Here is an 11,738-nt window from a genome sequence, read left to right on the forward strand (position 1 = left end):
AGCATTTGCACAAAATTGAATTACCTACCCAGGCATCTGAGTTTGCAGGCCCATTACCAGGAGTCGGACCACCCACATACCCACTGTCAGCTCCGCCCACGTTAAGTATACGCCATGGATTCGAAGCAATTGGCACTTTTGCAATGGCAACCGGGAATGGCAACAGCAATGCTTTTAATGATGATCGATTTGGGTAAACAATGAAATTTCCGCATTCAAATTTTATTGCTGGCAATCAGCGTGGCTTCCTGCTCAAAAACGCACACACAGACGTCCATATGTCCATAGGATAGAATGTTTATAAACGATGCGCTTTAATGTTAATCTATGGCGCAACGCCTGTTTGCTGTTTGTCGGCTAAATTTGCTGCGAGGTTGAGTAATGCATGTTGTTATTAAAATTACCATATGACATGTTTATTATCGCATTTAAGGGGTTAGATAACAAACAAGTCGAGTGTCTGTTGGCTGATAAAATGTTTTCAACGACTAGGATGATTTTAAATTTTAAGAGTGGGACCAGGCTCACCATTTAATACTAGATGAGTGAAGCGATAGGAGGTATTTTGGTCACAGGGTCATACTAATAAAGGTAAACAAATCAACGGCGTTGCCAGACTGCCTTTTTACCACTCTATTATGTATTTACTAACAAAATTAGCTGTTCCTGCCTGTTCTTGCAAATCAATTATGCCGTAAATGGCAGTGCAATAAATAAGTGTGCAATATTTAATTACCCATTGATAAACGGAGCTGGCTACGAAGTACCGATCAGAACAGCGAACAGCTGGCCTTAGACGGAGACACATTCCAATGCACTTTCTCCCGAAGAAAACCCGTCGAGCGGCTTATTTGACATCCATTCCGATATCAATACAGAGAATAGAGAGAAATAGCGAGAAATAGAGGCCACCGCAGCACCTGTGTGGAGCGACAACAAAAAAAGTTGATTGGCATCGTCTTGGCCAATTTTATTGGGCATTATAGCCGCCAGTCAGTCACATACAGTCCGTTCTTGAGTTCGCCACGATTCTAAAGCGTTTTGCGCTGTTTGCCTACAGCACTCCCAAGAATTCGTAATTTGCATATATAGAGCCGGAGATATATGCAGAGTATTCGACTATTCCGACTGCTAGGCGTAGCATGTTCAACGAACTGAGTCAGCCGCCTTGAAATTCAGCGCTAAAAGTGAGTTTTTTCAGATACCAGTTGTACCCGGAATTTCTAATGATGTCGATGTCATCGTCGTCGTCTACTTAGCAAAACAGGATGGCTTCGATTGTGGAGAAAGTGCGTCGTGTCTTGGAGGCCAAAGATCTGGGCAACATCACTACGGAATTGTGCGACTTTTCTCTGAAAGAACAAAATGCCACCGCGGAGGCCCAGGGAGTACAGCCCTCATCCACCTCCGATTTTGTGCCCATTCTTGGCCAGACGGTCACTTATATTGTGGCCTGTGTGCTGATCAACGAGCACGACGAGCTGCTCATGATCGAGGAGGCCAAACAGAGCTGCGCAGGTGAGGATGGGGTATGGCATGGTATACCGCGATACCCCGATACCCAAAACCACAACTCAAGAACCCGCTAACGTTGCACTCTATTGCCCAGGCAAGTGGTACTTACCCGCCGGCCGCATGGAGCGGGGCGAATCCATCACTGAGGCAGCCGCCCGGGAAGTTTTCGAGGAGACAGGCCTGAATGCCGAGCTGACCACCCTACTGGCCGTGGAGGCGGCTGGTGGCTCTTGGTTCCGCTTCGTGCTCACGGGACGCATTACAGGCGGTCGGCTCAAAACACCAGCGGATGCGGATGCCGAGTCCATCCAGGCGAAATGGGTGCGCAATCCCAAGGAGGTGCCGCTTCGGGCAAACGACATACTGAACATCATTGATATTGGACGAGCCTACCACCAGGGACAGAAGATTGCAATCACTCCATCGCCCTGGCACGGAAGGATACTGCCCACACGCTTTTCGCACAAGCGGAATTATCTACGTGTTTTGGCAGTCGCTCGCAAGCGGGCCCACAACTCGCTCAATATCCTGGTCAGCGAGAAGAATGCCCACCACTTCCCTACGGTGGAACTGCATCCGAATCGCAGCCTGCACTCTACGCTGCGCAAGTTTATGATTGAGATTTTTGGCGCAGAGCTGCCACAGCATCGGCCACATGGCTTGCTCAGTGTGGAACACTCCCCTTCGGAGCAGGAGAACACGGATGGTATATGCCTGAATCTGCTGGTGGCCTTTCGACCGCCACTCGAGGAAATCTCGTTGATCGGCAAGTGCATTTGGCAGGAACTGGGAGCACCACTGGATGAGATGTTGGGACGAATTGTCAGCAGCAAGAACGCTTCGATTCCCCTCAACGTGGTGCGCTAAATGCCTTGTACTTTAAAACTAGATTAATCTGTCCTAATCTATGGTGCAAGCAATCTATCTGTTATTAGTTGCAATTAAAGACAACCCTAACTGACTGTTATGCAATCAAGTTTATATTCTATGGTGCTAATTAGAGATTGCTTACGTTAGTCTTGAGCTGACATAATTTAATTCTACTACCTAACAATTCCGTTTCCATTTCTTGGTGAAAGATTAATTCTAAGCATACCCGTTTGACTTAGCATAATCTATCTTTAGGAAGTTACAATAATAGTTCGTACTATTATATAGTACTAAATAATGTATTGACTTTTTTTAAAAGGGATACATTAATACAAATATTTCTTATCCATTGACCTAAACAACAGTTTTCTGCATCTTGATGGCGTTTCAACCACTACATTCCAATATTCCTGCAATTAACTAAAATTCAGAACAAAATTTCTAACAGACATCTCAAATTTAATTCAATATTTAAAACAAGCTGTATAATTTTTATAGCTATATACGCATAATGAGTATACAGTGTATATAAAATGCTGTCTTGGAATATGTCACGATAATAGAAACGATTGCAACAGCCGACTAGTTGAATGGATAAGAGAAGAAATGCACGTTTGGGATTCGGGGTAAGGGATAAACTAAATAACTAAGTCGCAAGACCTCCAGCAGCGGTTACACCCACACCTTGTTGAAAAGGTCCATGAAGGAGTCGTAGATCATGAAGGTGATGCCCACATCCAAGCACACACGTCCCAAACGCGGCACTGTTCCCTTGTAGAAAGCGGCAGGTCCTTCGTTCTTCAGGATCTGCAGCGCACAATGGGCAGTGTTCTTATACTTGGAGGCCTCCAGACCCTGCATCCTCGTCTTGACCACATCCAGCGGTGTGTTGCCAAACACAGAGGCAGCTCCGGCGATCGCACCAAAAACTCCAACCACCAACTTGGGCACCGGCTTATTATGATCATCGCCCTTGTACAATTCTCTCAGTGACTCCAGAACAAAGAAGCGGATGGCCTGGTTGGATCCCTGCTTCAGAACGGTGGCCGTAAGTCCCTTGTAAACGCCCGAGATGCCCTCCGCCTTGACGATCTGGGTCACTCCGTGGGCGAAGCCCTTGAACTTGGGATTGGCACTGCGTTGGTCATTGATGAACTTAACTTTTATTGTCTCCATAGGGGTAACAGCAAGAATGGCCTCGCAGATGCCAGCGCCCAAGCCGCAGAGTAACTTTCCGGAGTTGGTCAATTGTCCACGAGAGTCCGCGGAATTCGACTTTAAGAATTCAAAGGCGCCAAACCTAGAAAATAGCGAATTAGTCATGCACAAAAAATAAAATAAACTATGTTCTTAACTGCCTATCTAAAGTAAGATTATTATGCTTAAAAGAACGATACTATTAATTACAAGTCTGCTTTTGGAATAGTTGGGACATTCATTTACGATTAATAACATTTTAGAAGCTTCACTCTACTTTTTAAGAAAATTGGTTTCTACTTCATGACTGATTTGGTTGTCATTAAGTAAATTTGTGTAAAAATATTAAAACCCAAATATTTTGTTAATGTGTGATATAAGATACTTTGGATTGTATTAGATTGTATTACCTTGCCGCTGACTTTGGAATACTGCCGTAGATCAGGATACTCAGACCACGGTAGAGACCGAAGAATCCGCGCTGCTGCACTGTCTTCTTGACGCAATCAAAGATGCCGTTGTACTTCTTGGCCGCGCCCTTCTCATCCAGCTGCAGCTGCGTCTTTACGTACTCGGTGGGGTAGGTGATGCAGATCTCGATGCCGCCCGTAATGCCGCCGGCGACAATGCCCTTGAGGCCCACCTGTCCGCCGGCCGGGGCGGCAGCTCCAACCTCCGTCATACCCGGACGCCGGCGGTACGGACTGACCAGGGCGGCGATGCTCGAGCGATCCATGCTGACTATGTGTGAGGTGGAAATTTAGCTGCGGGAGGAGGAGAGAGACGATCACTATTCGGTTCTGGGGCACAAGTAGTTTTGGATTCCAGCTGATTTTTGTTCAATCGAAAGATATTTATATACCATTGTTGTTGATGGATATGCTAAAATAGAATCTTTGTGTGTAGGTGCAGCGGTTCTGAAAATTGGTGTGTACATATACATACATACATACACCGAAAATTCATCGAAACTAAAAAAATGAAGAAAGCTTAGATTACTCCATCAGTGATCATTCAATGATTTTAATGTTTTATGATCATGGAAAATGTAAAGTCCACATAGTTTATTGTGCTAGTCAAATAATATGTAAATGACGGTCCTTATATGCAAATATAGAATTTATTTGGAAAAGCAATGGTAACAATTTGAATTACTTTTCAACCGCGAATCGCGCTTCAATATTGACCTTAATTTTCATCTCAAGTGTTTGCTCAAGTGCAGTTCTGCTATACTTATGCAATTGTCTATGGAATCAACGATTCATATTCAAAGGTAGATGTTCTAGATTTCCACCAATTTAATTTTATTGGTAATCACTAGTAGTATCTTCAATGACTCTCTCTTCTCTCTTATAACTATACTCATTTATCGCCCGAAATTTCACCTTGAGGACAAGGTTCAAAACAAACTGGGAACTCAAAATCGACAAACTAACACAAACACAGGGAAACACGAAATGTTAAAAATCTTTTTAGTGATTACTTAAGATCGGCTGATATAGTCTGTCGTTTCGAGTGGGAGCTGTACTATATCAGCAGGCAATTTGGTTTCGCTCTTTGCACTTGACAATTCATATTGTTTCAGGGCGATTACATAACTTTTGCATGACCATAAATAGTAGTCGGCGAAGTTTAGTTCATAATTATTCATTCTTTGCCGTTGGTTAAGCCACTTGCCATATCGTGCTGGAAATCTGGATAAACATAAACAATGTCTACTGATAAGTCGGCGCTGGAAAGTTTCTAACGACTTCCACTCACACACAAGCGGCTGATTTAGCCCACTCCCACACACACAAGCACGGTTTTTAGCTATCGTTGCACTTAATGTTTGCTCATGGAGAATGCCGCCCCGTTATTGGATTTGATTTCTCTCTTACTACTCACGTTAGAATGCAAAAACCGAAATAATTAAATTTTTGGAATGCCCAGCAGCAGCGAAGAGAAGGCGACAGAGAGAACGGCGATCGTGGACAACGGCTGAATCTCAACTGATCGGCGCTACAAAAAAAGTTCCATTTTCCAATCGACGAGCGAAAGCGATTACAGTACTCCCTCTAACATCAATATGTATTTGATATGACGGTTGGCAAATCAGAAAATAAAATAGCATGGTTAGAAATTATTATTTTATCTTTGACCAATTGGACATTATTTAAATGTTTCATCGATGGCCTCGCTTTTTGAATCATTGGAGGCCCGATTGCATCTCTTTCTAGTGAGGACTGTGGTTCCAACAGTTGGCGATTTGTAAACAACAGCTCTCCAAGGAGCGGGATCCACTCTCCGCGCGCTCAAAAACTCACACAGAAAAAAATATGTACATATTTGTTTTCCACTTAAATATTAATATAAAGTGGAAAAACTGTTGTGACAAAAATTCTGTCTCAAAATTAAATTTTTCCATGACTCAACACTCGCCAACAATTAAAATTACTCAAAAATAAATAAGATTTAAACAATATTTTTTTTTGTGCAGAGAGTGGGGAAAAGAGTGCTCCAAAGTAACGGCTATGGCGTGATACGGCTTTTTTGCTGACACCGAGGTGGAGATCTCTCTCTATTTAAAAACCCGTTTGGTCAGCAACAATAAACTGAAGAGAGCTTTCAGACTGGAAAGCTCCAGCCAAGAACAATAAACAGGAACCTTTGACTTTTTTTTTGATTTTGGGGACGCCAAAAAGTAGACCAACTTTTTTCCGCAGCGATTACACAATGAGCGCTCACACAACACGCATATAATTCACTCACACCCACGCGACGGTTTCATTATATCGAAGTTATCAGACCATTTGGCTATACAATAATCAAACCGATAAAAGTTCTATCATTTTCAATTTATGACCTCTAATTGCCCAACTCTTAAATGGTTTCTATTTACCGACTGAAGCAACTTGGATCCATATGAATATATGTTGTTTCTAACGCTGCCGGCAAACGGTGAGTGTTAACAAAAAACCCGGCCAAAAGTGTGGCCGTTTTAACACTCCAGTGATAAAAACTGCGCCTGCGCCAGCCCCACAACTCCCACAGATGCCACCCACACTTGTAGAACACACTCGCTTTCGACAGACCCATTAACAATATAAAAGACTCAAAGATGTAGTATTTTCTTCTCAATTAGCCAAACAGCGGAAACGCGTAGGAAGAGAAGCATCTTTAAAGTTATGCCTTAACATACAAAGTTATACCGTATCACAGTACAACTTTCACAACAGAGACCAAAGGTAAAAAAGTCTGCTCAATTTCGATATAAACCAAAAATATTAAATTTCAAAAACCCTGCAAATGCTTAAACAATATCTATAGTATTGAAACTATTGTTAAGATGTTTGATAAAATCCTGCCTTTAAAATATGTTAATGTCATGATTGAAAGTATCAATTATTTTTTGCAACACAAATTTATTTTTTGTTTAATCATTAAGACACAAATAAAGTACCATTATAAACAACACTATAGATAGCTATACTCACTACGCGAAAGACTTAAATGGCGATCGTGGACAGATTCCAAAGAATTGATTGGGTATATAAATAAACAAAATGGTAGGATACATTTAATAATTTTGATACATTTTTGATTGCTGTGGCTAAGCACATTTTTCATATCCTAATTATACTTCCGATTGTATAAATAACCAAAGAAAAAGTCAAGAATTGTAAAGCACTTCAGTGTTTTAGTTTATTCAAATGCATTTGGAAATTGGTCTTCCAAGAAAAGGGGTCACCCAATTCACACCTACACCATCTGCAGGTGTAAGGGTGCGATATAAATATACATTAGGCTGAGCGTGCAGTTCCGTTTGGTTTAGTTTAATTCACTGTTAGTCAATAAAAGTGGCTATCTGAGTTAGTTGCAATGCATGTAGTTGTATGAATATATTTATAGATCAGTCATGGACAGCTTAGACGGCCTTGTAGACGCGCACGCACTTCACGTTACCGATGGTGAGGGTCTGCGGGGGAGGGATGGAATCAGTAAGGAGTGGCTGGTGATATGGGCTATATTTGTACGTACAGTGATCAGTTCTCCGTCGTTGAACTCGCGGACAATGGTGGTGGGCTTATCGCCCTTCTGCTCCTGCGTCAGCTTGTTGCCATCCAGGGTGATGATGCTCTTGACGTTGCGACCGTCCAGGGTCTCCTCGTCGAACTCCTGGCCAAGCTTGAAGCTGATGGCCGACGTCTTAAAGGTGGAGGTGGTGGTTAGAGTGTAGGTATCACCATCCAGAGTCACCTCCACGGTGGGGCTCAGGCTGTTGCCCATCTTGCGCGTCACCAGACCGACGCCTGCAAGTACAAGAATAAGAAAAGTATGTATTCGGATATGATCAAAAAGTATAAGAAGGGAAAAGGAAGAAATCAAAAATCGCCACGAATGTCGAATTATGAGAAGACTGCACATAATTGAATTAGACTAACAAAGTTGGGGACCCCAGAGCGGTCACAATGCAAATCATATCATATTTAATTAAAAATAATAAAGCCGAGCCATGAAGTTCCCTGCAGACTCAGTCAGAACGTCAAAAGTCGTGCTCAAGGTTAACGAACAATGCGGGCAGTCGCCTTCCCCTCTTTCTGCGGGCTTATCAATTGGCAAGCCCCTCTATATATAGATCGAACGAGACACAACCTTATCTCATTGCTGCATCCCATATATGTATATAAGTGAGAATGTTGATTGCAGCAGAGAAATCGGTATATAAATGCGGTCGAAACTAAAATAATTTATATCTTTCGACATAGGGCCTGATTACTAATTTCAATTGGTTAGGATTAAGTCATTCGAACTGTTGTACCGTAAACGGTTGAAGTGTTGTAGTTCTAGAGAAATAATAACTTCATTGAGAGATAGGCAAACAGTTTACTAATAGCTCATGAAAAGTCATTAAATCGTGTGCTAATAATCACTGCCATAAAATAACTGATTCTAAAGGTCTTATAGTTATTGCAACTTAAATCTTTAATGTAGTCAATGAATCATTGTTACTTAAACTCATTTCTGTTTTGCACTTTTAAATTGCGCCCTATAAGCATTTTTATTTTGCATTTATTATTTAAGCCCTCTGTGCACTCAGTTATCATCGTTACCAGCCTGTGCAAATAAACGAACACATAATTAAGAATTAAATGATCCAGCATTTAGAGAAAACAATCAAATGGTTTCTTTCTGACCTGTATTACATCGAATCTAGAACATTGTTCAGCCATCAAGGGACCCAATCAATTATGTTCAATTATGTATGGATCAGTTACCTTTACGCGCTGGTACTTTTGTCAAGTCCCCTCGAGTCAAGTGTCAACTGCCGTCGCGCGATAAGTTTCCACTCATGGGAACCCAGCAACTGTACCAGAGATCGATTTATATGCATCGTATATGACAGGAGGACCTTGAATAGATTAGACTAGCCTGCAATTACGAACTGTGGTCTACGATAGGGCAGCCTGCCCAAAGTGCAAAAACCGTAATCGCACCTAATTATCGTGCCGCCCATTGGCACATATAGGCATATAGTTTATCGCATTTATATACGACAGCTGATAACTACTGCGAGGCCCCAACGTCAGGTTTATTTGGATTTGTTTGGGTTTGAAAATTGAGAAGTACGTGGCTCTCGGAACCGAAACCGCAAAGTGTAGGCGAAAAGTTCTGGCGAACTGGGGTTTGGTAAATAAATCCAGACCTCAAAGCGACGCGCCATCTAGGGTTTCCAAATGTATCCCATCCCCCTGACACGCCCATGGAGGCGTCTAGACAGCCAGATCAACTATTGATCGTTTTTAGTCGTTCGAACTTTCGTAGAAAAATAAATTTTAACAATGTAAACGAATAATTAAATATTTGCTTAAAATTGTAAGTCTAAAATGATCTTAATTTTTTTTTCGTGTAGTCTAGATTGAGAGGCCAAAGATCGCAGCAAAAACAGTTTATAGGCCAGCGCAAAGTCCAGTGGGAAACTTTCCCCGAAAATGTAGTACATAAATATACGACACCTGTCGCGAAAGCTAATGTCATGATGATGGTACCATGGAAAACAGACAGAAGTGACTCAAAAGGGGAGCAAAGTTCAGACCCCATACTTAATTAGTTTTTTTTTTGTGGGTTTATGACTCCCGCAAATAAGCTTTAATGGATTTTATACCTTTTGCACTGTAATTCGCAACTGTAAATTTTGGACCACGTTTTTTCAGCTTGTGTGCATCTCTTTTACTGTTCCTGCTCTCAATTGATTTTCATCTCACACAGGCATACATATTTATTAAGCGGCGGGATTTTGCATACAATTTTTTAACGCCGAGTGAAACGTTTCAACAATGAAATTCATTCATTAAATTTGAAGTTGAATTTTACGAATACTTTTAAAGGGGGAAGTAATTTTCCCTTGATATGCCACTGCCATTGTAGTTTTTGCACACTAGCGCAAAAAAAAGCCGGCCGGTCAATTTTGGTGGCGTGTTCGCTCCTTGCTCCCTCTCTCTCTCTCTCTTAAGCACCTTGGTGTGTTTAGGCTATTTTCACTGCATTGCGGATTTATGTTTTGGTTTTGGACACTTACCCAGCTCCTTCATGTACTCATCGAAGTTCTCGGACTTCTCCAGCTTGAATTTCTTGCCAACGAAAGACATTTTTTGGATTTGATTTGGTCGGCACGAGATGTTCACTTTTGAAAGTTTTCGGAGCGAATAAAAAGTTTAGCATTGCGTCGACTGTTTTATACTCTCGCGAGATGGGGCGGCATTGCCAGCTGTAAATTTGTACCACTCTCTCTCTCTGCGGCTCTCTCCCACTTGCTCCCTCGCAGTGCGTTGCATGGATGTAGAATTTTTGTTTGTGTGTTTTTGGATGCTTGTGAGAACAAGCGGAAGCATTTAATGATGTGGCATCGCATCGGCTGAGGATCGGCTTACCCTACCAGATGCAAAACCAAGTACAGCCGCCAAGGTATCGAAATGTCGGCGCCAATTCCAAAGCGCTCTTACATAAAACAGCTTTTTTTAGGCGCTCTCAAAATAAAATATTAACGGTTCTATGTATGGCCGTAGCGTAGCCGTGTAGCCACCGCACATTGGCCCCTCTCCGGATATTGCCCGCCGTATAATGGGTCCGACGTGTTAGTGTTACTTACTATTATTCAGAGTCTGAGTCGGACCAGCACCAGCACCTGCCCCTCTTGCACCTTGGCGTGATCAATTGGCTGCAGCCTTAATTGATTCAAAGGTACCGGCTTAATAACGGACGCCACATTGTCATGGAGACAACGCAATTGCAATAAGGTCTCATAAATACAGTGAAATCTTTCTATTTTTACGCAAACTTTTAACTTTTTAAATTCAGAACCCATGGAGTGGAAACGCCTTAATGTGCAATTCAAAACGAAAGTCATGCAATCCTAGGTAGACTTGAATACTTTATAGTCAAATTACTACAATTGCCTGTTTATTAATAATGTTATTAATAATGTATTTTGCAAATTTAAGATTTTTTTTAATTCATCGAATGCTGTACAGTAAATAAATAAGATTTTTACTTAATTTTTTGCATTTTTCGATACAATAGTTTTCGCAAGATGAAACAATCAAAGAGCTTTTAACTTTAAAAAATTTGATTTAAGTTCAAACTAGAGGTCATTTTGAGCGAAAGTTATCTTATTTTTTTGATATTGTGGATATCTGAAATGTTTTTAATATTTTAAGTTTTTTTATATCTTTTTTAACGAACAAATCTGTGTGTTGGTTTTGGTGGCATGTGAAGTTTCAAGTTCCTTAGGTTTTACTGTGCATGCACACAATTTATACCGAATTCGTAGGCTCTCTTCTGTGGGTCAGTGGCACCATTTAATGTCTCACCATAACTTCTATGTGATCATGTGCATGTATATAAATAACTTTCGACACAATTAGTGCATATTATTCTTATGAATATCTTTTGATAAATTGGCTGTGAATTGTAATCTAATCGAGAACTTCCTTCCACCCAGGGCCATCCAGTGCAATATTGAGATTACCCACGATCTTCATAAGCTTGCCCATCCCGTGGGAGGGCCTCACCTAAATATGAAATTCATACCGATTTTGTTTGTTGCTATGCCTTATCGTTATAATTCGCACTTTCCGCACCCTGTCGTCAATCACCCTTTGTTCTTACATTGACCA

The 11,738-nt window shown here is 41.5% G+C and overlaps 3 protein-coding genes across 4 annotated transcripts; 1 reads left to right on the forward strand and 2 right to left on the reverse strand.

Annotated features, from left to right (window-relative positions):
• Nucleotides 1-611: 611 nt before the first annotated feature.
• LOC108140618 (8-oxo-dGDP phosphatase NUDT18) lies at nucleotides 612-2,482 on the forward strand. Its single transcript, XM_017263531.1, has 3 exons — nucleotides 612-1,187; nucleotides 1,260-1,518; nucleotides 1,610-2,482. Exons 2-3 carry the CDS (start codon nucleotides 1,269-1,271, stop codon nucleotides 2,380-2,382), a joined length of 1,023 nt encoding a protein of 340 aa, XP_017119020.1. The 5' UTR covers nucleotides 612-1,187; nucleotides 1,260-1,268; the 3' UTR covers nucleotides 2,383-2,482.
• Nucleotides 2,483-2,827: 345 nt separating this feature from the next.
• LOC108140619 (tricarboxylate transport protein, mitochondrial) lies at nucleotides 2,828-6,478 on the reverse strand. 2 transcript variants are annotated; one of them, XM_041709215.1, is made up of 3 exons: nucleotides 6,464-6,478; nucleotides 3,993-4,346; nucleotides 2,828-3,685 (listed from the first exon to the last, which is right to left on the reverse strand). In XM_041709215.1, the coding sequence occupies exons 2-3, from the start codon at nucleotides 4,316-4,318 to the stop codon at nucleotides 3,058-3,060; spliced, it is 954 nt and encodes a 317-aa protein (XP_041565149.1). In that variant the 5' UTR covers nucleotides 4,319-4,346; nucleotides 6,464-6,478; the 3' UTR covers nucleotides 2,828-3,057. The 2 variants fall into 2 exon arrangements, with proteins under 2 accessions (XP_041565149.1, XP_017119022.1); XM_017263533.2 differs by lacking the exon at nucleotides 6,464-6,478 and adding an exon at nucleotides 5,470-5,584.
• Nucleotides 6,479-7,241: 763 nt separating this feature from the next.
• LOC108140620 (fatty acid-binding protein, muscle) lies at nucleotides 7,242-10,278 on the reverse strand. The gene is made up of 3 exons (XM_017263534.2): nucleotides 10,142-10,278; nucleotides 7,603-7,874; nucleotides 7,242-7,540 (listed from the first exon to the last, which is right to left on the reverse strand). The coding sequence occupies exons 1-3, from the start codon at nucleotides 10,209-10,211 to the stop codon at nucleotides 7,490-7,492; spliced, it is 393 nt and encodes a 130-aa protein (XP_017119023.1). The 5' UTR covers nucleotides 10,212-10,278; the 3' UTR covers nucleotides 7,242-7,489.
• Nucleotides 10,279-11,738: the final 1,460 nt, after the last annotated feature.

Source organism: Drosophila elegans, unplaced genomic scaffold, assembly GCF_018152505.1.
Source record: "Drosophila elegans isolate 14027-0461.03 unplaced genomic scaffold, ASM1815250v1 contig_476, whole genome shotgun sequence".
Lineage (NCBI taxonomy): Eukaryota > Metazoa > Arthropoda > Insecta > Diptera > Drosophilidae > Drosophila > Drosophila elegans.

Excerpts from the sequence above, each read along its gene's own strand:
- LOC108140618 (XM_017263531.1), top strand. The coding sequence starts at position 1,269 with ATGGCTTCGATTGTGGAGAAAGTGCGTCGTGTCTTGGAGGCCAAAGAT. Across the intron at positions 1,519-1,609 it reads GGCCAAACAGAGCTGCGCAG|GCAAGTGGTACTTACCCGCC; the intron begins GTGAGGATGGGG and ends TCTATTGCCCAG.
- LOC108140619 (XM_041709215.1), bottom strand. The coding sequence starts at position 4,318 with ATGGATCGCTCGAGCATCGCCGCCCTGGTCAGTCCGTACCGCCGGCGT. Across the intron at positions 3,686-3,992 it reads ATTCCAAAGTCAGCGGCAAG|GTTTGGCGCCTTTGAATTCT; the intron begins GTAATACAATCT and ends GCTATTTTCTAG.
- LOC108140620 (XM_017263534.2), bottom strand. The coding sequence starts at position 10,211 with ATGTCTTTCGTTGGCAAGAAATTCAAGCTGGAGAAGTCCGAGAACTTC. Across the intron at positions 7,875-10,141 it reads TGAGTACATGAAGGAGCTGG|GCGTCGGTCTGGTGACGCGC; the intron begins GTAAGTGTCCAA and ends TTGTACTTGCAG. Across the intron at positions 7,541-7,602 it reads ACGACGGAGAACTGATCACT|ACCCTCACCATCGGTAACGT; the intron begins GTACGTACAAAT and ends CCTCCCCCGCAG.